Source organism: Diprion similis, chromosome 13 (genome assembly GCF_021155765.1).
Source record: "Diprion similis isolate iyDipSimi1 chromosome 13, iyDipSimi1.1, whole genome shotgun sequence".
NCBI lineage: Eukaryota > Metazoa > Arthropoda > Insecta > Hymenoptera > Diprionidae > Diprion > Diprion similis.
Window position 1 is genome coordinate 1,065,832 of NC_060117.1, and position 24,450 is coordinate 1,090,281.

General features: G+C 42.3%; 1 protein-coding gene across 1 annotated transcript in view; it reads right to left on the reverse strand.

Annotated features, from left to right (window-relative positions):
• Window positions 1-452: 452 nt before the first annotated feature.
• Window positions 453-24,450, reverse strand: part of LOC124414147 (protein rhomboid) — a 138,298-nt gene continuing 114,300 nt past the window's right edge. The window contains exons 6-9 of the mRNA XM_046895093.1: window positions 14,192-14,334; window positions 9,084-9,196; window positions 5,782-5,937; window positions 453-876 (exon numbers count right to left, since the gene is read on the reverse strand). Coding sequence (XP_046751049.1) covers window positions 635-876; window positions 5,782-5,937; window positions 9,084-9,196; window positions 14,192-14,334 — 654 coding nt within the window. The 3' untranslated portion in view covers window positions 453-634. The remainder of the gene's footprint in view (window positions 877-5,781; window positions 5,938-9,083; window positions 9,197-14,191; window positions 14,335-24,450) is intronic.

Genomic DNA, 24,450 nt, shown 5'->3' on the forward strand with positions numbered 1-24,450 from the left:
GTGAACAGTAGAAGAAAAGGAGTTGGAAAAAATTACGCAAGAAATTTCGAACGGTCACACAAATACCTCAGCGAACGTGTGCAGAGAGAGAAGTTGACTTAATTAATCTATCCAAGATATACATATATATAAACTAATAAGATATATACATATATCTACGTATATTGATGATTAATTTAAACACGTCACGCACTTTACACACTCTTCTTTGGTTTGATTTTCTTCTCCCGAGGTGTAATATTATACACATAATACACTTACGTATAATATAGTCTCTCTATCGTTAGTTCATTTTGTTGATTATTCTTCATTTCCTTATTTTCAAATTTTGTTTCCAGTTTTTCCAAATATTTCCAGTTAGTACTATATATACTATAATATTCTTCTTCTCGCTCATTTGGGATTTGGGATATCCTAGGTTCGTTTTTGGCCTATCTCCGCTGCAGAAAAAAGGAAAATTGGCGTTCTTTCGCAATCGAAGGTATAACAAGAGCGATTATTACGCGACGAATATTGTCCAACAGTATAAACAACAGTAGCGGAGAGCTTCGCGTTACGTGTTCGTCTCGGCGGCACCAGGTTGATGATGATGATGGTGGTGCAAACGGGGCCCGTAAGCGAAGCTAACCTCGCGTCAGGGGTAGTCGGGGTGCATCAGGTTGTACATGACCGCGAATATCGTGCAGGCGGCGTAGACCCCGAGGGCGACCCACCACAGCAACTGCTCGTGAAGCCGCTGCTCGAAATTCTTCAAGACCAACAGGCCGATCGTCAGCCCCGCCAACGCCCCCGTAAGGTGAGCAACGTACGACACTGGCGGACCCATTTGCTCAGCGGCGTACCTGTCGTATATCGCAAAACCGACGTCGGCGCTCGCTAGAACGACAAAGAAAACCACAATTTACAAATTATTTAAAAATTATCAAAACTATGGGTAACGGTTGGATATCAAGGAGTACACATGACATTGGGAACCAATTTGCTACTTGATGATACACTCTGTAAGACTTTGTTAGTTGTACCCTGTTTCTTTCTACAGCAAGAAATGTATTGTGAAATTCGAGGGAATTTCAATTCAAGGGGTGAAGAGAGTTCAGGTGAGACAGAACAGCAGGGGGCGCGGATTTATAACGTCGCGTGGCAGCTCAACTCGTGTTTAGATTATACATCGTCCACTCACTTTACATGGTTTACTTAGACTGTAGGTACCACCACCACCACCACCACCACCACCACCTCGTGTACATACATACAATGTACATAAGGGTAATATCGAATAATATAATGTAGATATACTTGTACGGCTTTCCGCAGGGGATAAGTCCGGCCTGCGTATAGTAAGGTGTACACTTGTACTAGGTATAGCTGTATATACGGTTAAATCAATACAAAGTCAACGGGCTGTAGTCTGAACTCACTCACTCACCACTCGTTCATTTACTCTCTCTTGCTATTTCTCTTTCTCTTTCTCTTTCTCTTTCTCTTTCTCTTCCTTCTCCGACTGCACTGTCCTCGTTGCTGCAGAGTATTTCAATTGTCGATTAAATTAGGAGAAAACTGTTCTCGTGGGGGACGAGGAAAGAAACGAAATTGAAAATAAAAACTTGAAATTCAATGAAAGTCTTTAATTTGACCACTTTTATTTACCATAGGACTGAGGTAATGGGTAACCAGTACCTCTTCTCATGGTGGTCAGGTCGGAACCAATTGAATCCAAAGAAACTCTCTCAACAGATTCTAATAACCTAGAATCGCACCTTACTAAAAACTAAAAAATGAAACCCTTAAAAAAATTTACGTGTATTATGAAAGTGCCGATTAGTCCCGATTAGAAGCGAATTGTCTTATAGGTACTCGGCTAGTTCGTGAGACTGTCGAGAATGAGAAAAAAAAAAAAATAAAATACACCGTTTAAAAATACTTAATAAATCTATAAGTAAGAAGAAATAATTTTATTGAAAGTATTCAACGTCGAGAATGACGTGTAAATTGCATATATACGTTATAGGTACGTGTTGTTTAAGTCCGAATTCGTAAGCGTCTACTGTAGTGTACGCGAGTTGTTCAAAGTCGATGGTAGTTGGTGGTGGTTGTGGTGCTTTTTCCGTAATTGGATACTTTCGCAGTTGCGCTACCGCTGCTGCTGCTGCTGCTGGTGGTGCTACAATTCGTGAGCTGCGAAAAAGTCTTCTTTCATCCTTCCTTACTTTCTTTCTGCCTCTTTTCTGTTTTTTTTTTTTTACCTCTCTTACTACGATTCTTCATTCCATTCCCGTATATTTTCCACTCCCTCTTACCCTTCACCCCCGCATCGCGTTACCCCGTCACTCTCACTCTCCGGCTCTGTCACTCCCATCTTATTTTCCGCGAAGGCTACTTCGCTGCCACGTTTCTCGGTTCTACTATACCCTGGAGAAGAAACGGGGTAGGTAGGTACACGTTGATGCCGCTGCTGCTGCAGCAGTATTATCGAAGAGCCGGCGACAAACCCAACTTCGCGAGAATGAAGGAAGGAAGGAAGGAAGGAAGGAAGGAAGGAAGGAAGGGTAGAACCCCCAAGGAGCTAAGTCGACAATTCGAATTGGCCGTGACTCGATTTCGTTATACTAGTTTCGAACCCTGTTCTGTCAGCTAGCTCGTCCGACCAAGTCCGTATAGCCTCCTTCCTCGGATCGATACATTCATTCTCGTCATCATCGAGGAGTTAAGGAAACATAATCGCACTGCGAATGTGAGAAGGACCACCAACCAACCTCAGCTGATACAGGCATTATAATTATTATACATTTCTCCTTGATATATCGACAAGTGAAATTCGACTTAGATGAAATGGTCAAATGTATCAAACGACCTGTATACGAAAAAAGAGCAATCATCGATCCTTGTCATCGCCTGATCGAACTTTGTGCAAGCAACAAACAGACGTGGAAAATTGGTCGTCGAGGAAAAAGGAGAAGAACCCAATCACTGAAATAGTGCAGTGCAGTGCAGTGCAGTGGCTGCATCACCACTCGACCCTTCCTCCTGCACCTCCTCCTACTCGACCTTTTTCCTGAACCCGTAGGTAAACATCGTCGTCGCGTTGTTAAGACGAGTGTACCAATATTCTCAAGTATCTCAAAACCTTATTGCGACTTCCTCTTGCCACCACCACCACCACCACCACCACCACCACCACCACCACCACCACCACCACCACCACCGCTACTACTATTATTGCTACTCCTTCTGGACTGCGGGAACTTCTTCGTAGAGCACCATTGCAATATACATACGATGTGCGCTGTGCAGTTGAAGAGCCTTGCAGAGATGAAAAAGGGGGAAGGGAGAGGATACCCAGAGGACGAAGCTCCAGTTCTGGCCCCGGTTTTGCGGCTAGGAACCACTAACGTAATTGGATTCTCATCGTCTATACACATACACCGAGAGAGAGAGAGAGAGAGAGAGGAATCCTACGTACCTGTATTCAAAGAGTTCTAGGGATATCCTGAAGGATGTGGAGGATATAGGTACGTAAAGTAAAGTGAAAATGGTGGAGGAAAAACTGATTCCTCATATGACGATGAAATTCGCCAATAAATATGTATACAGTCATATTGCCTACCACCCTAACCTAACCTAACGTAACGTAACGTAACGTAACGTAACGTAACCAGCCGCGATATACAAAGGCCCTCAGGCTTGTAACGATGGATCGTATAACGCGGCTCTAATCGCTTTCGGGTCCGTTCGATGGAGGATCGACCGACCGAGCAAGCGAGCGAGCGAGCGAGCAAGGGGGATTTTATTGGCCAGTATAAGCTGCCGGTGAAGAGGACGCGGCGAGTGGATCCCAAGGAGTAAAACGAAGAGCTTCACCAAATGAGGGAGGCGAGTCTTTATAATCCGTTATACCGCGCATTATAATCCTAAACTCCTTAAATCGATCATCTCTCGCTCGATTATAGTATCAGCCGACCTGGCGCTATTAGTTCGGCTGAAAATCCCGATCAACGGACGAACGTCTGGATGGCCGAATTGCTTGCCGATGCACCGGTAGTAGGAAATCGTTTGACGCTTTCCGATATCTTCAAAGATTCGAATAACCAACCCGAAACCTTCGTAGAAACACGCAAGAGCTAGCCATAGGCAGACTGTATTCGAATTTCGGCACTTTGCGATGCGTCGTCTGGTGGAGAAAAATCAAACTAATGCAACCAGGCTGAAAGCTGACTTTTATGATTTTGTTCCTTCGCGTTGTGGATGATAGAACAGAATGAATACTATTGATCACGTTTAGTTAACTTATGTGACATGTGACACGAGTAATTTAAAATCCCGAGAAGAATTACGATTTGCCTCCACTAAAATAAAAAAAAAACTTAGGTTATGTGGTGATAAAATGGCGCCGTCATAACCAGGCTGTGACGTAATGAGGACATTTTCCGATAGTGAGGAAGAATATTTCCTCGTCGCAGGTTATTCGCGATATGGTGCCTAGTCGGGGTGTAAACCGCGAGAGGTGATAGGGACGAGGAAACCTTCCAAGTGCAGTGTGGAGCACTAGCGCAGTGCAGTGCAGTTAGGGGTCGACCTCCTTCCCCGTGTCGAGGAAAAGAGACTCATTTGAGACTCGGGGAAGCTTGAATAGGAAGGTTTGTGCGTCTTGGTCACCTCCTTCTCGGGATACACAAAAATATCGCATCATCATCGTCATCGTCATCACTATCATGGCGCATGCAAGCCAACGCGTATGTAACCACGTGTATAATAATTTACACCCCCGGTCGACTGGCTAGCTGGACGTTCCGCCCCTGCATAGATCGTATCTTTTTCCATTAAAAGCCGGACATCATCGCAACGGGGTGACACATTTTGCGATTTATACCGCTTTTGCTGGTAAGGCTGCATCGCCTTTCGTACCTACCAACCTGCCATCAACGGTGAACTAGATGTGAACACTAGCACTAAATGTGTGCCTCGACAAAATCTAAAGGACGTGTTTTAATCATTCTTCTATATTTTCTTACCTCCACGTTTTGGTAGAATAAAAAAAAAAAAAACTTGGCAGCTTTTAGCCTGCGATTGGCCTCGAAGTGACTTTCTTCAATTGAAAACCCTTCAAAAGACTCCCGAGAATGAATTCAAATTCAACCGCGTCTTAACTCGACTGATTTCAAACTGCTAAGCGACTTCACGCGAATGACAACGCAAAGACTCCAAAAGAGTGTCAAACGATTTTGAGTTATAACTAGGTAACTGAAACGATTTCACGACGTTCAACTGAATTCGAGTGACAGGAGGACCTAAGCCTTGGTGCACTTCAACAATTCTATTATTTACATGAATTCAATAGACTTTGTACGAACCGTTAACCACAATACAATCGGCAACTTGGCGAAGAAACGGTTAATCGTCTCTGGGAAGGCTGTAACTACCGTCCATGGATTTTCATCTCATCATTATATCAGCAAGCGACCGACATTGGGTATAATATACAGCGTATACCTACAATCCCGATATCAAGTAACGGGGTTGAGTAGCTGGGCGAGTATAATAATTTGTGAGCAAACGGTGTTATTGGATCTACCATGACATGGAGGAGGATAAAGGAGGCCAGGAGCTATCGGAAGCCCGGAATCCCGTGCATTATTAATATTCCTAAATGAAGACTGCATGGTTCAAGCGTACGTAGTTCACTACTTAAGCGCGATCCTGACAAGATTTCAAGGTATGTTTACGCTTCGTGTACACGAATAATGCGAATGGAGAATATTGTCTCGGCTTGGAACTTGAACTTACCGATAATGAAAATGCCGATCAGCCTGACGATTCCAAACTCCATATTATTGTAGTTGAGCAAAACGTTGGCCAGATGAGCGGCGAGAAGAGCGTAGACACCGCCACTCGCTCCGACGAGATAAACGTCCGTGTCGAATACAGACGTGCCCAGAGAACCTGAAAAGATAAATGATAAATAATTCTTCATCTAGAGACAATTTTCACCGATCTTTGATTACCACATCATCCGAGTCGACAAGTGGAATTGAATAAAAAAAACTCGTTCAGACAATTAAATAATTCCAAAAATACACACAAGCGGAAGTAAAGGGAGGGGAAAAAAGAGTTTACTCTGTACGGCTCAGCGTTGTTCAATACGGGACGTTAAAATTGCCTCTCCAATTGCGATTTAATCCCCGTTGACTGGCGATGACGATGATGATGATGCTGCTGTTTCGCATCGTCGCAGAATTTAAACGATCAAAATGAGTAAAACACGGTAAAAGGGGGAGGAGGCGGGCGGATCAAAACAATTCTACGGTGTGGGAAGGTACACTCCGAAACCCGTTAAATCGATACGGAGCCATTAATATCATCAAGAATTCCCACAAACGGTATTATAATGACAATAATAATGATAATAATAATAATAATGATAAGAAAAAAAGAAAAAAGAGGGAAAGTAAAAGCAAGAAAATCACCGAATTCCTGTTAATCGTCCGGCGTATAGAGTTCGTATTCAATTTGCTTTTCGAATTTATTCACACAGGTATAATACAAGGCACGCTATATACATATACATACGTTGGATTATGAAACGACAAGAGTGAATGAAGGGGGTTGAAAATTATGCATCACGTTTATATGGCTATCCGATTGGGGAATATCGAAAACGGATAGAAGAGAGAGGGAGAGAAAGAGAGAGAGAGATAGAGACTGTCGTCCCTCTTCCCGAATAATATCTCGAATGCGTTTTCACACCCTAAAGTGAATAATATAATGATAACATTGCCCAGCACGACGCTGACGTTGAAAACGAAACTTCAACGTTTTCGTAAAAAGAAAATAGCAGAAGAAAAAAAAGAAAAAAAAAGAAGAAGAAAGAACACGTCGGTATAGGGTGGATGGTTATCCCCTCCGATTTTCACGGTATATGTGAATATGAGCAGTATGCGTATTATTGTAATGGCCGAGAGATGTGTGTTAACGAGTAAATTGTGTAACGTCTCTCTCTCTCTCTCTCTTTTTCTCTCTCCCGAGTGTGTGTGTGTGTGTATTTTTTTTCCCCTTCAAACTTTTTTTTCTTCGTTTTCTTACAATTTTTTACGCGCCACCGATCGACGCAAATTTAATCTCCCCCCCGCCCCCACACACCCCCCTTTCTTTCGTTTCCCTTCGACTTTTTCCACCAGCAGCAGCAGCAGCAGCAGCAGCAGCAGCAGGATAAGTAATATGATAAATATATGTATTATGTAAATGCAAATTACAGGTATATGTATACCTAATACGGTGGGATATAATATATTTCCGTATAGGCATGCATGCGCCATAACGCAGCAGCGGCAGCAGCAGCAGCAGCAGCAGCAGCAACAACAACAACAGAAGCACAGAGACGGGTGTACCTTTATAACTTGCGTGCAATTTATACCCGGATATCCATTGTTCACTCTGCCCTACAACCACCCTACCTTTTCCTCTATAAAACGTCAAAACTCGTATATTTGTTATTTACAAATTTCGGGATCCATGATAATACGCTGGATATACCTCGTATAATAATTCGAGTTCGAAAATAATACGTGCAGCTTCTGCCAAAGCAAAAACAAACAAAAGTCTTCCATTTTTTCTTCCCCATTTTTTTTTCACAGAACAGATTTGCAATATTTGCCTTGTTATATATATTTATACACTAGAAGGATATTAAACAACAATAATAATAATAATAATAATAATAATAATAAATTTACAACCGAAAGGATTTTCTGTTGCAGACGAAATACAAAGAGAGAACGAGATAGAGAGAAACGAAGTTGAGCAAAATTAAAGAGGCGCAATAAAAGAACGAATGATAGAGGAAGGGAGAGAGAGAAAAAAAAATGGAAGAAAGCGGAGAAAATAAAGAAATTCCTCAGCTTTGCGAGCACGAACGAATTGCTTCCTTTGCTTGCCGCTGCAGGTTGCGTAGTCGCCAAAAAGGGTTTTTTTCCTCTTCTCTCCGCACCTTCTTTGTTCGTTTTATTCTTTCGATATGTAGGGAGTCGAGCTGTGAGTATCGTGAAAATCACTTTTCCCTTTCTTTCTTTCTTTCTTTCTATCTCCCTCTCCCCCTCTCCCCCTCTCTCTGTCTCTATCTTTCACACTGTGTGAAACCTCAGGACGAAAGAAGAAGAAGAAGAAGAGGAAATAAAGGAAAAAAGAAGAAGTAAAGAAAAAAGCACAAGATATATCCGATCGTGTGGAATTATTGCGGCACCCTTGCGTCTTTTTTTTCCAAGCGATGGTTTTTTTTTTTTTTTTATCTCTCCAAGCTTTCAGTGTGAACGGTTATAGTATACGCATAAAATTGTACTTGAAAATGGAATTGAAATGTACGAGGAATGAGTAAATAATAATAATAAAAAAAAGAAGACAGACAAAAAAATCAGATACAATTTCAATCAATTGTATGATCTACAGTGAAGAAACGAAAACACTGAGGAAAAAAAAAAAAAAAAAAAAAAATCAATTGATAAAGTGGATGGGAAAAAAAAACCGGAGTAACGTAAAGCGTTACGACAAGGATTTGTTACACTTTTGGTATGGTTAATTTAAAAAGGAACGGTAAATATTCATCGTAGCGTTGAGAAGAGAGAGGGAGAGAAAAAGAAAGCGAGAGATACGCAAGCTAGGAGGAAATATACAAGCATTGCGAGTAATTGAGACGAATGGGTAGAAAAAGAAAAAAAAAAAAAAAAAACAAAGGAAGGGGGGCAATTTAATTAAAATAAGAAGAGAATGCAGAGAACCGTTCATCAGGGATTCAAGTGCAGTTATCACTGCCTACCTGTTAAAAATTAACAAGTTAATCTCGACTGTATTTGGTTAATTTAATCCGATCTTGCAGTCTGCACACACGTCATACAGTCATACCGCACGATTCGAATCTTTTGTTAAGCATTCGCCTTTTCGTTTTCTTTCCCTCGTACAAGTTTCCTTTCTTGGGAAATTATACGAGCGATAGAGCAAAAATTAAGAAATTATTGCAACATGACACATCAACGTGACGACGATATGACGATGATGAAAATAGTTCAAGAAGAAGAAGAAATGAAGAAAATGCTTACCGGCCAGTACGCCTGCCATGTAGACGGCGGCTATCCTGAAACTGCCGTGAACCATCTCCAGAGGAAGCCCGACGACCACCTGTACCCCGAGGTTGAAGAGCAGGTGAAGCCACCTGAAAAAAAAAAAAAAAACGAAGCCAAGTCTTAGTCTTGTATACTTGTTCGCTGCCATGTGCGGTTCACGCCTTATATTGAATACATGAGTAAAGTAATATGGGTTTTACTGTGTACGGGATTTACCTCTTCATTTTTCTAATTCTAATTCTTCCAACATCTTTGCAACGATTAGAGAGAAAATGAATTCTTGTAGGCGTAGAGTAAAAAATTTCAGCAGCTGTTTAAATAACAACGACAACAATTCTAGTCAAGAATAAGACGAAGCGGATAATTAATTAGCGAGTATAACAATAAATGATTGAAAAAAACAAGTAAGTTGAAGAAAACTGCAAGAGCGAGAGAATATATAATAATAAGTATAAAATGAATGTGATAATAATAACAACAACAAGAATAATAATAATAATAATAATAATAATAATAATAATAATGAAGATAACGACGACGACAAGAGCAGAGAGAGAGAGAGAGAGAGAGAGTGAGCTGCAGGGTTGTAAGGAGGGAGAAAAGCGCAAAACTAAGGACGAGGAAGCGGAGGAGGAGGAGAAGGATGAGTATGAGGATGAGGAGGAGTCGGAAGTCTTCTCTTTAATTAGAAACATCTCATTAAAGTTTCACCCTTTGACTTTTGTGCTCGGGCAGGTCGAAGAAAGATAAGAGAACGTAGCTGCAAGAAGAGGGAATAAGAGAGCGAGATACGTTCTAATACAACACGTACCTACACGTAGGTATATTGTACATAAGAATACACCTTATATGAGGAATTGGTGCGTGAAACAGCAGAGCACAGTGGCAACGCTAGGTTATACGCACACAACAATATCATATTTATATGTAGTTGGAGGATAAATGAAATGAAATGTTGACACGAAAATTCACTTTTTGTCTATAACGTGAAAACTTTTAACCGATTGGACCGAGAGTAGACTGGTCAAGAATATTTTGTGACAAGGAAGGTGGTTACTAACTTTAAAATGGACATCAATCTTCATTATAAAACCATATTTACTTTGATTTGCAAAATGGTTAACATGGAAGTCTAGTGGTAGTAGTTTGTAAGACAAAAATTAGACCCGATCGATTGAAAATAAATATAGTTTTACGACGAGGGTGGATGTGTGTTTGAAAATTAGCAAACACTTTCCTTGTTGAAATTTTTTTTTTTTTTACCAGTATAATCGAGAATGATTTACAAAAAACTGCTTCCACGGTCTTCTTATATTGTACTTTATTACCTACATATGCGGAAGACTTTTGCAGGACAGGAATCGAGTAGAATTATACGGAAAGAGAAACAACCGAGAGTGAGAGAGAGAGTGAGTGAGAGGGAGTTGGAATAATCCTGCGAGAGAGGAGCGCGTAACCTAAGGTCCACCGTTGATTAATAATTATCAGGATAATCCAATTAAGCTTATGCATGGAAAGTGAAGTGGCAGAGCGGTACCGAAACGTTAGCCCGACGCCACCGTAACCACGACCCTCGTCAACGGGGCGCCGAACCCGAAACCTTGCAGGACTATAAGGTAACAACCACCACCACCACGACCACCACCACCACCATAGCCGTAACCTATCGCCGAATAATACCGGGTTACAAGGGCGCCCGTGTTTTCCAGGGAACACCCGCGACCTCCACCTCCACCTCCACCTCCACCTCCACCTACTACCTCGAACCCTTAGAAACTCTCCGGCAACGAACCGAGTAAGCGCCCGTTTTATTACGCGCGCTTTGCACCAGGACAGGCATTAATTGTTTATTTGCGATTTCCAGGTTCCTTTTCATTACTTCGAACCTTAATTCCCGGCCCGCTTGACGGGGAATCGGTTAATTCATTGATTCACTTGATTTCTTCTCCCCTTCACGGCTCTAACAATGATCCTCACGCGCATGAAGGTCTCTTCTCTATTCACATGACCCAACCACCGTTAAAGATACCCTCAAGGATTATTTATTATCGATCGTTTCTTGTCGACTGTAATCACCGTGTGAATCGATCAACTCGATCACGTGATTTAATGAATATTATAGTTGTCGATAGGGGCACCGTATTCTTCTTCGACATTGCTCTCCATTCTTCTCTTCGGACTCCGGACGAAGTGATACACATATAATATATCCTTAAATTTCTAGACTAGCTTCGTTCGTCATTTCGTCGTCATTTGTATATTGTATGCGAAATCTATCGAGAAGGTGATAAAAGATGATCGAGTATCTCGTCATGGATCATGAACGTTTCAGCCAAGCATCTCTCAGGTGTGTGCAAAGTGTGAACGTAATAATAGGAGGAAGTGATGTGTAATACAGTAACCTTAGTGCTCTTCTTCTTCTTCTTTCTTCTTCTTTCTTCTTCCTTCTTCCCTGCAATTTCATCCCTCTAGAACTCTGCTCAGCCACCCTTAAACGCCTCGAGGAGCGCACCCTTTTCATATGTATACATATTGATATACCGTGAACCGCGTAACGCAATTTTCTCAAATGACCCGAAAGAGTGAATGAGGAGCTGGAGAGGAAAATGGAGAGGGACTGACTGACACTCTCGCAGCAACAAACTGCCTTAGCTGTGTAACCATTTGGTTAAGTGAATTTCGAGTTTACGTGATCGTGGCAAGCCATACACTCAACGAAATCTCGTGATACGAAAAGCTCTCTTCGAAGTCCTCCACCTCTTCTTCTTCTACTTCTTCTTGTTCTTCACGTAATTCCGAAACTGCTTTTTTAATAATGAAATGATCGCTGCCGCTTCTTTTTCTTTTTCTTCTTCTTCTTCTTGGTCTTCTTTCGAAGTCCTGGAGGCACTCGAGGCTTCTCAAATGTCCTTTACTTCGTGACCGATCCAACTCAAATAATAATTACTCCTTCGCAAGTCGAGCATCAACTCCAGCGAACCAGCTCGCCAAGTTCTCAGTAAGTAGACGGGACTCTCTCCTCTCCCAGCTCCTCGATCTTCCCTTATTCCCATGGCAAGGACGAGGACAAGGCGAGGCGAAGTACGGGGAGGAAGTGGAGCGCGGAAAAGTGAGTTAAACTTAACTCAGGATCACCTTTTCTCTCTCAACGGCGGTGAAAAAGTCATCCTGATATCTCTTCTCGCGTCTCTTTTCTTCTTTCCCTCTCATCGAGAACGAAAACGAGAAGAATTAGAAGCAGACGATCGTCAAGATTTTAAGAACATTCTTTTACCTCGAAACAATAATTCAACCTGTCTTCTCTCTTCCCCATCTCTGCGTATCTCAACCTCGTATAAATCATCTGTAAAAACGTTTATTCTTTCGACTCCTGCATCGAAGGAAATCATAAAATTTCTTCTCTCGTTCCGTACACGCTTCTCTCTCTTTCTCTCTTCTAACCTACTTACTCTTATATGTATAGTGTAAGTACATGATATAAGAAGAAGAGAACTGACTCGAGACAAAAGGCAAGGCAAAGCAAATGAAGAGGGGGGCGACGACGACGAGATTGGGTATGAGATGGAAATGCCATGACGGCTGATAAAATTTTCTCCCCTCCTGAGTCCTGCCCTTCCGCCCATGAAACTGACCCATAAAACCGCACGTTTCGTTCAATTCGCTGAATGCGGAGTACGGTTCAGTTATACTACAGCAGCAGCAGCAAAGAAAGGTAGAAGGTAATGAAAATTCTCCCTCAAGAATGGTAAAAAAAAAAAATAAAATAAAATAAAAAATAATAATAATAGAGTCGACTGTTTATACGATTTATTAGCTGTTTATTTTCTCCTCCGGATTAGTTTCTTTCCTTTCTCCTTTCTTGTGTTATATATACCAGCAGCATCATGGCAGCTACAAGCAGCGTCGTGAGTGCGATTTGGAATTAGTTTAGAAACACTCGGAGCATCGTCCCTTTTTCTCTTTCTCTCTCTCTCTCTCAAGGATTTACAATTGAATCCGTGTAACAGCATCTGCGGACTGCTGCGTGGGTTTGGTTATAGGATCTGGACGAAGGAAGAAGAAAGGAAGAAAGGAAGAAGGAACCCCTCGCGTACGTATATCATTGCGGAACAGACTTGTCGGAGATGGCAAACTATTTGGACCACAGTGCAGAACGAACGCACGAAGGAAGGAAAAAGGAAGGAAAAAGGAAGGAAGGAAGGAAAAAGGAAGGAAGGAAGGACGAGAAGTTGTAAATTTTGAATCCCCGTTCTTGAGGAACGGTACAGGATTCCCAGGACGTTAACCCTCCGAAGCGTATCACCCGTCGGATATTAACAAATTATATCTAATCTCAAGATGGATTCAATGATTTGATTCTACCAGACTGTTGCAGTTTAATCTCCTCGCTGCATGTACGCCGTCGATCGATCGATCATCAGCATCGAGCATCAGGGAAATTAAACGGGAAATCAACCGTCCCGAATATCGTAAATAAATGAATGGACAGGTTAAAATTAGTTTTCGTTTAACATCCGCTTCTGCACCGAGACGAAAGATTTTCATGGTAACTTGACCCTTTGAGTGAAAAATTGTTGGGCGAAGTCAGCTTTCGAAACAAGATAGTATTCTGTGATTTCGGGGGTTACTGATTGGATCCGCCATCTTGAATTTTCAAAATCCGATTTCAGATTCGTAATCAGCTAGATCAGTAATCGTATTCAGTGAGAATACTTAGAATACTAGTTAGAATAATATAGGGCTCTAGACTATCCGTACGAAACAAATAACCTATAAAGAGGTTACGCGCACCCCGAAACTTCAAATCAACGCTGGTGACGGACTGTTTGTCGTAGAATGTTGTTGTTGTTGTTTTTTTTTTCATAAGAAAGCTAAAAGTCTGAAGAAAAAAAAATAGTACATACGAGAAAAGACTGATGCAAATTTTTCACCGTAAAAAATTCGCTACAACAAAGTAAGAAAAATGATTTTAGCAGGCCCGGGCGTATAAATTATTTGAGGTTAGGCGTACCCGTGTGTAGGGTCTTAAGGTTAAGTGTAATGATAAGCGTTGTTAACCAGTCGAGTTGATATTATGTGCTTACCCAGCGTGAAGGAACATGTAGAATGCGAACCTCCATAGCTCGAGACGTTTGTCCGGTCGGTATATGAAGACACTGTCGATCGGAACGGGACCCGAGGGGTTGACCTCGCCCATCGCGACTGTGTAGTAGGTGAAGAAGCCGAGCTGAAAAATACAACAAGGTATTCTGATTATCCTCTTTTTCATCATCATCATCATCATCATCATCATCATCATTCTTTTATTTCTTCTCTGCGCTATTCATTTATTTATTTTTCGTTTTGTTTAGTTTTATTCATTCTTCTACCCCACCGCGCTTTATTTTTTCCCGCTCATAAAGAAGAGTCGGCTGCTGCTGTTGCTGCTGTTGCTGCTGCTGCAGGTCGAGATAACGAGTGAATATTAAGGTTTTCTTTCTTTCTTTTTCATCTCCGCGGAGCTTCTAGAAATCCTCGCGCGGCTAAAGGTGCGGCTACATAATATAAATCAGCGAAAACAATATCCAGCAGGGAAGAAAAGGAAAGGAAAGGAAAGGAAAGGAAAGGAATTGAAAGGGCGGGGAGTGGAGGGGAGGAACCTTTCCTTCGGCGTCGTCTTTCTCTAGGCCTTCCCTTTGCCTTGTTTCACCAGTTTATGTTTGTCATTCCGTAATTTAATTAACAAATTCCTCTCATCCTCCCTCCCTATATCCTATAGCGACTCCTTCGACTAATTTCCTCTTCTGCATGCCTCTCGCTTAATTCCTTACTTCAAAAACCCAACTCGTCATAATCATCGATATTTTATATACATATATATACTTATCGCGCTATTATCATATCCACAACGACGTGTTCAAACGTGTGCTTACTAAGAACTAGAATATTGTCGAACCTTCGTTAAAGAAAGAAGAAAAATAGAGGGATAGAAAGGAAAGAAAAAAAAACAACGTTTGCAACAATTATAACCCGGATTAATATGCAAGTACACAACTTTTATTCAAACTATTAATTAAATTCGTTATTTGGTATTCAACGTCAAGTACGATGTTTTTCATATCTTAATTCTTCAAGTCTGTATCGTACATATTTTGTGATCTTCAATAAATATATATTAATTCAACTTATAGGCCTGCAGCTGAGGATGTAGATGCTGCACAGAGTGTTTATAAATAACCACTTTCTTCCCGTATGTAAGGAAAAAAAAAAAAAAAAAGAAATATGACGGAAGGGGTGGGGGGGGAGTAAGGGCGTGTGGCATGGTCAAACAGGCAGCCATGCACCCCCCGGGGAGTTTAGACCCTGCATAAGAATGCGGCAAAGGGTGGCGGCAAGTCGGTCGGGTCTGAGGCTCACTTATTCCATTCAGAACGCGATTCGCTTTTACGCGTGCCGTGCAGAGTTTAATCCGAATTTATGAATACCTAGTATGGCGCGGGGGTTGGTTCGTTGGGTACACGACGGCTTTCCGCAGCTGAGTACCGACCGCCTTTCCTCCCCCTCCCCCACCCCCACGTATACACACAGAGAAGAGAGGACGACGTAATATAGAGCTATATTTTCGCGCCGCCTCGTCCAAGGAAGAAATAAAGGGGGGAAAAAAAAGGGAACGTTGAATAGATAAAGAAATATGCAAAAATGAGGAAAATATATTCTTCTGTTATCCCTTCATCCTCACCCCGGACTTGCAAAACGTACCTATAACGACAATCGAAAGACAGAAGGTCCGACGATGAGGGGATGAAAAACGGGTGAAAGAAATAAACAACTGCAAAAGAAGAAAATAAATAAATAAAGAGAGAGAGAGAGAGAGAGAGAGAAACAAAACGAAATGAAGAAAGAAGGAAAGACGAACGTATCGAGCAAACGGATTAATATACTCGCGAAGAAAGGGTGCGAAGGAAGGCGAGAGGAGAGGAAAGGGAGAAAAGGAGGATAGGATGGGGGATAGGAAACCTTATTACAGGGAGGGATGAAAGGCGGTTTTACAACCCCCAAGCTTCGCATCTCGTCGCTTCAAAGAATAAGAATAAGAATAAGAAGACGAAGACGAAGACGAAGAAGATTACCGCAACCCACTCTTACCCCTCCCTTCTTCTCGCTCTCCGTTTCTTCATAAAAAACAAAACTGAAAAATGAAAATATATATATTTTAAAAGGGGTGCGAGAGAGAGAGATGGGCGGGGTGGGGGGGGGGGGGGAAGTGTAGTTATTATATTACGTGTATATATACACACAAAGGTGACGGAGACTCATTCTTATGTATAATACAGCCGGAGAGTACGGACGACGGAAAATTTGGAGTAAATTTTTTCAGTAAATTAGACTTACGATTTTCGCGTATTCATCGAAAAGCCGAACCAAAAGAAAAAAACCAAAAAAAAAAAAAAGATGCAACGTTTGGTGCTTTTTTTTATTCTCCAAATAACTAATCGCGTAATATAATAACATGCGTGAGATGTTTTTTAAATTGTATATTTATTTGTTTTTACGGCATGGGCATTGAAAAGTCCACTTTTTGTGGCAGTTTTCGTTCCGTAAAGTAACGCTTTATACGTCAGCGAACAAAGTTGCGGAATAAATTCTTTATTCCGCAGTTTTGAGGCGCAGTTCGAAGTGCGCATCCCAAACTGGCGAATAAAGTAGCTTCGTCGAACAGATCGCGACATAACCTCACTCTACGTTTTGCTTTTCAACGCCCATACCGTAAGAAATGTTGTATGTGGCATGCCCGTAAACTGTTTTTTAGCTCGGATAATTTCAGTACTCGCTTCCGGCTCGCCTTCAGTTTGTCCTGAAATCTTTGTCCTTGCAAAAAAAAAAAAAAAAAAACAGGCGGTTTACGGGCATGCCATATAAATGGCTATTATTTATTTATTCGTCAACAAGATCTACAAAACTTGACGTATTTGTATAAAAAATGAAAAATACCGCTTACTACTCACACACACAAATCTGTCGGCATATAAACTGTACTAGGTTTTATATATATAAATATATGTATATATGTTTGTATTATATAGGCATGATGAAATAATTCTCACGAACGGGCCGCCTTTCAGAAGGGGAATGAAAATCGATCAGTTCGACTTTCCGCCGCGTGCCTGCTCAGTGCTCACCCTTAATGCTGTTTGCTGCACTTTCGTATCGATTCGAACAATGATATTAAAATTATTATAACCTGTTATCTACATCGATTAATCCCACGTTACACCGTTGGCCTAATTGAATTGGAATTTTTCTTTCAGTCATCTAATGTATACAATTCCATTTGAAAATCTCCATCTCACGATAATACAATATACGTAGTATAATAATCATTACAATAAAAGACAAAAATAAATGAAAAATCGAGAAACGTTTTTCTTTGCTTCGAAAATTATCAAAAGAAAATAACACACAATAAGAATAAATAAAAATCGTATTGCGCAGTGTTTTTTTTTTTCATTCCTCTCTCTTCTCTTCTCTTCTTATCTTTTTCCTGCTCGTTCGGTGGACGATCATTATTGTATTATATCCAATATTCACCATCGGCGTCATAAGCAGAGAAGCACTCACCTAAATGAAGAATTCCCGAGGGTCCAACCTATCTATGCACGCAGCAGCTACCCGCGATTCTTTTTACATCATCCAACAGAGTGGGTGCACTATAAACGTAGGTATACCCATGTACAATATACGCGTGTGTGTGTGTGTGTGTGTGTCTGTATACATATATATCAAACCGCGAAAGTAACCGCATGTATAATGAAACTAGACTGCAGGTAGTGATATGGCCTGGCTGAAGGAAGAGAAAAGTGGGTATATATTGTAAAACCGAGCGAGGATCCTCAAGAGAATTCTTGATAGATGTATACATATGAATACCTATACATATATGTATAAGAATGGGTAGGAAAATATTTCAAAGTACAATAAACGAGCCTGAAGAAGTGAAGAAAAAAGAAATGCCAATATTGCTAATAGGAATCGATGACTGAAAAAATGTCGACAGGTTTGTTTTCTCTTTTTTTTCTTTCATATTGGAAAATGAAGAAAAGCATTTTGTGAAAAGTAACGACGCATGAATGTTTAGGAAACATCGCAAATTCGCAGCTTTGTTCGTGACTTTTCGAAATTTGATAAACCGTTGTAAAGAGAATACATGTGTAAACTGATTTTGAAAAGCCAATAGCTCGAAATAGTTGAATAGTGATTTTTTTCCTCCGGTTTTCTCGTTACTACCATCATCATCAGCCTCACGCGGCTCACGAGTAAGACTGGCTTCTTCCACATCCGAACCACTACCTAATTGCCTCGCAAAAACCACGGCATTCGGATTTCTCGGTACACGAACTCAAGTCGTCAAATGCATAAGTATGATACGCCTAGACGTTAGTCCAGTAATATTAGCGTAATGTAAATAAGGGGAAGAAGAAGAAGAAGAAGAAGAAGAAGAAGAAGAAGAAGAAGAAGACGAAGAAGATGGTTATCCGAGGGCATATTTATTGCTCGAGCAGTAAAGTAAAGGTGGCTCCGGTTAGGCTACCGGTTGTGCTCTCCATCCCCGTCCTTTCAACCCCCCTCCCCCAACTCTCCGTATTTCTGTTATCTTTTGGATGGCACGCGATGTCGACTAGGAAGGCTGGCAGGCAGACAAGCAGGCACCTTTACTCTCCACGTCCACCTACCCTCCTTCCTTCCTTCCTTCCTTCCTTCACCCCGTCATCGTATATACTAATACCCCATAGAGTGTGTGTACAGGGTTTAGAAAATGATAATCATTACTCTTGTTAAATGGGACATTTCTCGAAGCAGCCATAGAGCGCAGCTAAGGTTATTGTATTATACGTATATATTGTACCCTGGCATAGTGCAAACAAATTTCACTCGACGACGAGGAGGACGAGGAGGAGGAGGAGGAGGAGGAATCGATAATTTATGTGTGACGGTGGCGCGAGGGGATCGAGGAATATAATAAGGGTTAGGGTGAAATATTCACCACACTTCTTCTCTCGCTGACTTATGTCGCAGGACCTTGCTCGACATTTGAAACGGTACAACAGCGTCAGGCTGAAGTTATAGTAACGTTATCGTAATGAAAACCATTTTAGGGAAGGTCTTAAATTCAGTAAATTATAATTATAAGGTATAAATAAAAGAAATTCATGAAAAACCAGGATGAAAATGTTTCAGCATCGATTAATAGTTTACAACAAAAGACAAGCTATTCGTGACGACACTTGAAAATTCCAAATCCGAACAACGCATCGGAATATCCATGGATGCGGAATACATGGTGTAATCCAAATACCGAAGTCAACCAATCTCAAACTCAAAAAAGGCCCCAACGACCAAATTCTGCATGCAGTTATGAACAATGTCCGAACAATTTGCCCAAAAATATTTTTCAATTCAATGCTTACAAATTCTCTATATATTTGATGATATTTTTTAAAACAGGACATCATCCGTCCCTGACAAATCTCATCCCTTAAGGTTCAATTGGATCGCACCTATGCTCGCGAGTCCTGCCTGTATCTTATCTTATAACGACGGCGCAGTGTGAAGTTAACCGGAAAACCAAGAAGGGGACCTTAAGAGTGAGAGAGAATCGAAGATGCGAGAGAGTGAGAGCGAGCGGACGTGTCTATCTATCCGTCCCTCTTTCTGAAATCCTAAATTAAGGAAGCGGACACGGAAAGGCACGTGTGAGGAGGGCATAAATCGTCTCCCCCTCCTCTTCCCTCTTCCCCCAGATTCTCCCGAGAGACTGTAAGGCACCGGAGCAGACTGGCAGACGGGTAGAGTTGCTGGACGGACGCGGGGCCGAGCGAGGGAGAAAAAACGGCACGCGCCTGCGTTCCGCTCAAATTAGTCTTAAAAGTAGCGACGGTGGTATAGGTAAGGTGGGTTACACGCCTATCCGATGTTAGTGTTGCCGCAGCGACGCTTTTCCATCTTCTTTTCCTGAATGCAGCTTGCATGCAGCAGCAGCAGCAGCAGCAGCAAACTCGTATTTTCGTTTTTCCACATACTTTTCACTTTTTTCTCCCCACCAAGATGCAGAGGCCAACGCACGAGCCGTGGAGGGGTGAGAAATGAGGAGGGTGGGCAAAGACATACGGAAAACGAGAACCGAACGCCTATGCACGAGGCTTAGGTAGGCAAATTGTATCCCAAAAAAAAAAAAAATTAAAAAAAAAGTGTGTGTGTGGGTGATTTCTTTTTCTTTTATTTTTTTTCTTTACTGCTTCGTTCCTCGAGATTAGCCTGAAATATGAGGACGCGGCCATTTGTCGCTTAAGGGTTGTTGTTTATAAGGGGGGCGGGATATTCGGGATCGCGGAGGAAAAAGAGGAAAATAACGAAACAAATATAAATTTGATTCTCCGTTTAGATATACGCATATATATATATATATATATATATATATATGTAGGTATACAAGGTACCACGAGGAAAATAAAAATAAGAAGGAAAAGAAGAGAAAGAAAAAGTACAGGACGTTTTGCCGTGTGAAGCGAAAAGGACCTTTACGCACCCGCCCTCTGATATAGGTACCTACGCAGCCCTTACTTTACACCGATTCAACATCCACGCGGGTTGTGCCGCTGTTCTCCTCCTCTCGCGGCCTAATCTCTCGGAAGGAAAGGTGAAAAAAGAAAGAAAAACAAGAGAGAAGGGGAGGGGAGGGGAGGGTAGGAGCACGAGCAACAGAAACACACGAAAAAGGTTTACGCGATAAATTTGCAAATTTACACGTTTCGCTGAACGGGAAATTAGGGTTTGTTCTTCCGTATCGCGTATCCTCTCTTTTTATATCGCGTGCGTGCGTGCTCGCCCTTCCTCCTTCTCCCTTTAGCTCACCTTGTGTCGTGGTATCTCTGAAGCAAAGGGTTTACCCGACAAAAGATAGAGATAGAGTGGGAAAAGGAGGAGGAGGAGAAAAAGAAGAAGAAAAACAAAAAACAAAACAAGGTGGGATAAACCGGATAAACCAATAACGTAATCTATCTCTTCGTGATCTCTTTCCCGTCGCGATCACATCGCAGTCGTTATCTTTTTTCTTTTTTTTTTACTTCAGGTTTTGACTATACCGACTATAAATGGTCATGAAGGATATTCGTATTTTTTAAACGTATACATATAAAAATGAATCAATATTCACCGATCATCCACTGTAATTAAGCCGATACATTTATTTATATAAAAAATAGACATTGTTAGAAGAAAGATTTAGAATTGTAGGTAAATGAAGTACGTCACATAATTTTTTCGTTGCAGGGGTCGAAAGGTTGAGGAAAAAATCTTGTATGACGTAGGTACCTACTTCATTAGCTTACAAATCCAATATCCATTATTCAAATTCTTAAAAAAAATGTGCAATACGTTGGAGCATAACAGGAGAGGGAGGAGCGTCCAGCACATTTACCGCGACACTCTGGAGACGACGGATCGTCATGACAAGGACACGGTAGGACGGTGGTCCGCATTATTCGAATGGACTGCAGGGCGAGGAAGAGAGACGCAGCAGCAGCAGCAGCAGGATGCATACATGCATGGATGCCTGAAGCATGTAGCCGAGAGTTAACGAGAATTCATGGAATAGCAAGAGCGTCGTTTGTCGCACGTATAGAATGTCTGGATATGCGGTGTTGGTATAGGTATAGGTAGACGGTAGACGGTAAACGGTATCCTGCAGTGCAGCAGGCGGGATAGAGGCGGGATAGAGGCGACAGGAAGCTTCTTCCTTTTGGCTAGTGCCACTGCAGAAGTCCAGAAGCGTGGATTATTTTCTCCCTCCGTCTGTCCGTCCGTCTGTCTGGCAGTCTGGTTGACTCCCCTGACCCCGGAGTTCCAGCGCGTGTACGTCTCACCCTCTTCATCCCCTGAGCTTTCCCGAATTTAGTGCCGCCTACGTGTGTGTGCGTGCGTGTTTCCCCCAAAACCAGGAAATACCGCAGGGGTATTCTGGAGGAGTATAGAGCGGCAGTGGTGGCATGCCAGGAACCAGCTCCGCTAAGCCGAGGAGACTAGGCGACTAGGGTTCTAAGACTTTTGGGCTTCTTCCCACCTCCACCTCCTCATCCTCATCCTCCCACTTCTCTTACCCTCGTCGAAGGGCGCCGCGGTGCCGCGAAGCAAACTGCTCTCTGGACCAGAAGATAAAGAGAGAAAGAGAGAAAGAGAGATGGGGGATCATCCGAAGACGACACGGAATAAGGGGGGAATACAACTTTCGGTATATCCCTCATAGGTCACGGTGGGTGGATGGATAGCTAGCTGCTACACGTGCTCCACTTCTGCTTCCTTCTGCTCATCCTCTCCCCTGTTTCTCTTTCTATCTGTGTTTATTCACACGTAGAATAACACGAGGTTAACTAGAGCGAGGAGTATCTTTTGCAAGCCAACTGCACACCCTCCGACATCCACCCTCTTCTACATACAATATACATATATCCTTGACACGTCGAGTGGGTACCAAATGGAGATTGTCATATTTCTCTAGTTAGCCATCTCTGATAGGACCATAAAAATTACCACAAAACGATTTGAACCAACAGAGGGTCTGGGGAGGAGAAATATGAATGCATATGATAATGAATGTAAGATATCCTGCCTAGGCAATGCTCGAAACTTTTATTTGCGCTTGATCAGCGTTTAGCGGGTGTTTATAAACATGCGCCGGCCGGCTGCAGTTTCATTCCATTCATTCATTCATTCATGCTGAAACACTGCTGTTGCTGTTGCAGTAGTAGCATTTCCAGTCAGATGAATTTTAACGCCAGGCTAGAGGCTGGATGGATCCGACCGAGCAGGTTGCGTATGCCGATCTTTGGCCCACAGCCGGCCGACTCCGAAGCATCTGTGACATATGGCACAGGGTTAAAAATTCACGAGTCTTATAATCCTAACCTCGAAACCGAGTCGATGAGCGATGGATGAATGGACGGACATTTTTGTTGGAATTTAAAGTTAACGGTACAGTAATAATTGCTGCGTCTTCTCGTTGCAGGACGTGAGACAAAAGAAGCTCGTTTTCCGGTATCCGGTATCGCCGGCTTCTCATGTCGCCATGGACGGCAAGCGGAAGAAGAAAAAGGAAAGAGGACCCTCGAGGAGGGACCACTTTGCTTTGTTGCCACTTGGACTTGACGCCTCCTCCTTCTTCTCCTACGGATAGACGAGCACGGGGCACGTGCGTCGGCTCTCTCTCTCTCTCTCTCTCTCGACTCTCTCGCACGCACGTAGTAATTCTCTTCTGTTCTGGTCTGGTCTCCGACTCCTCTCAATTATACGCGGTGGAACGTAGAACCGAGTTAATTTCGGCACTTCCCAAGTTTCCTTAGCTTTTTCTCCTTCCTCTTTTTCTTCTCTTTTTCTCCTTCCTCTTATTTTACTTATTTATTTTTCACGAGGTTCGTCGGTGTATTACGGAACCTAGAGCGTACGTACAACAGTTTTCGACGTCGTCGTTTCCGGCGGTGATCCCAACTCGGGCAAGAATTTTTAACCGTTATTAGCTTTCGGAACCACATATCGTGTGCAGTGCAGTGCATTGCAGTGCTCGGAGTCGAGTGCAGAATGGAGAGTCGGTCGTGTAAATACAATGATTACACTGCATCGAGTGTTTGTTCAACTGCAGGATGGTACACTCGTACATAATAAGCCATATTACAAGGCACTAGGTCGGAGGAAGTCACCGCCCTCCTCCACCTTACTAGTAGACTAGTTATTGGTTCGTCACATCGAGCACCTTCTTCTTGTGTCCACACCACGCGTAGTAAGCGATCGTCACGCAGGTAGGTGAACCCTGAAAAGCCTGGCGCCTAAGAAACTGGTAAACATGCAGCTACGACGTACGACGTTCGACTCGATATCGCACATACAAGCGGCACTTCTGGTGCGAACAGAAGGCTTCTTCGTCTTCTTCGTCTTCTTCGTCTTCTTGTTCCTTTTCTCCGTCGTATACCCGACATCCCGTAGATATTGTACAGTATTTATAGAGAGGTGAAGTGAGGCGAGTTGGGTAAAAATTGAATAGCTCTGGACGGTGAACGATTGTTTTCACTGGGTACTCGTCCGGGTCTCCTCCCCCTCCTATTCTCATTCTCGTTCCCATTTTTCTTCATTTTCATCCCTGCTCTGTGAGAAAAAATACGCGTAGTCGGAAAGGTCGGAACCCTGCAGTAGGATCATTCCTCCAAATTGTGAACCACCAACCACATCAGCAGCAAAAGACGAAGAAGAAGAAGAAGAAGAAGAAGAAGAAGCAGCAGCATCAGCAACAAGCACCGGCTCGGCGGTATATAAAGTAGAT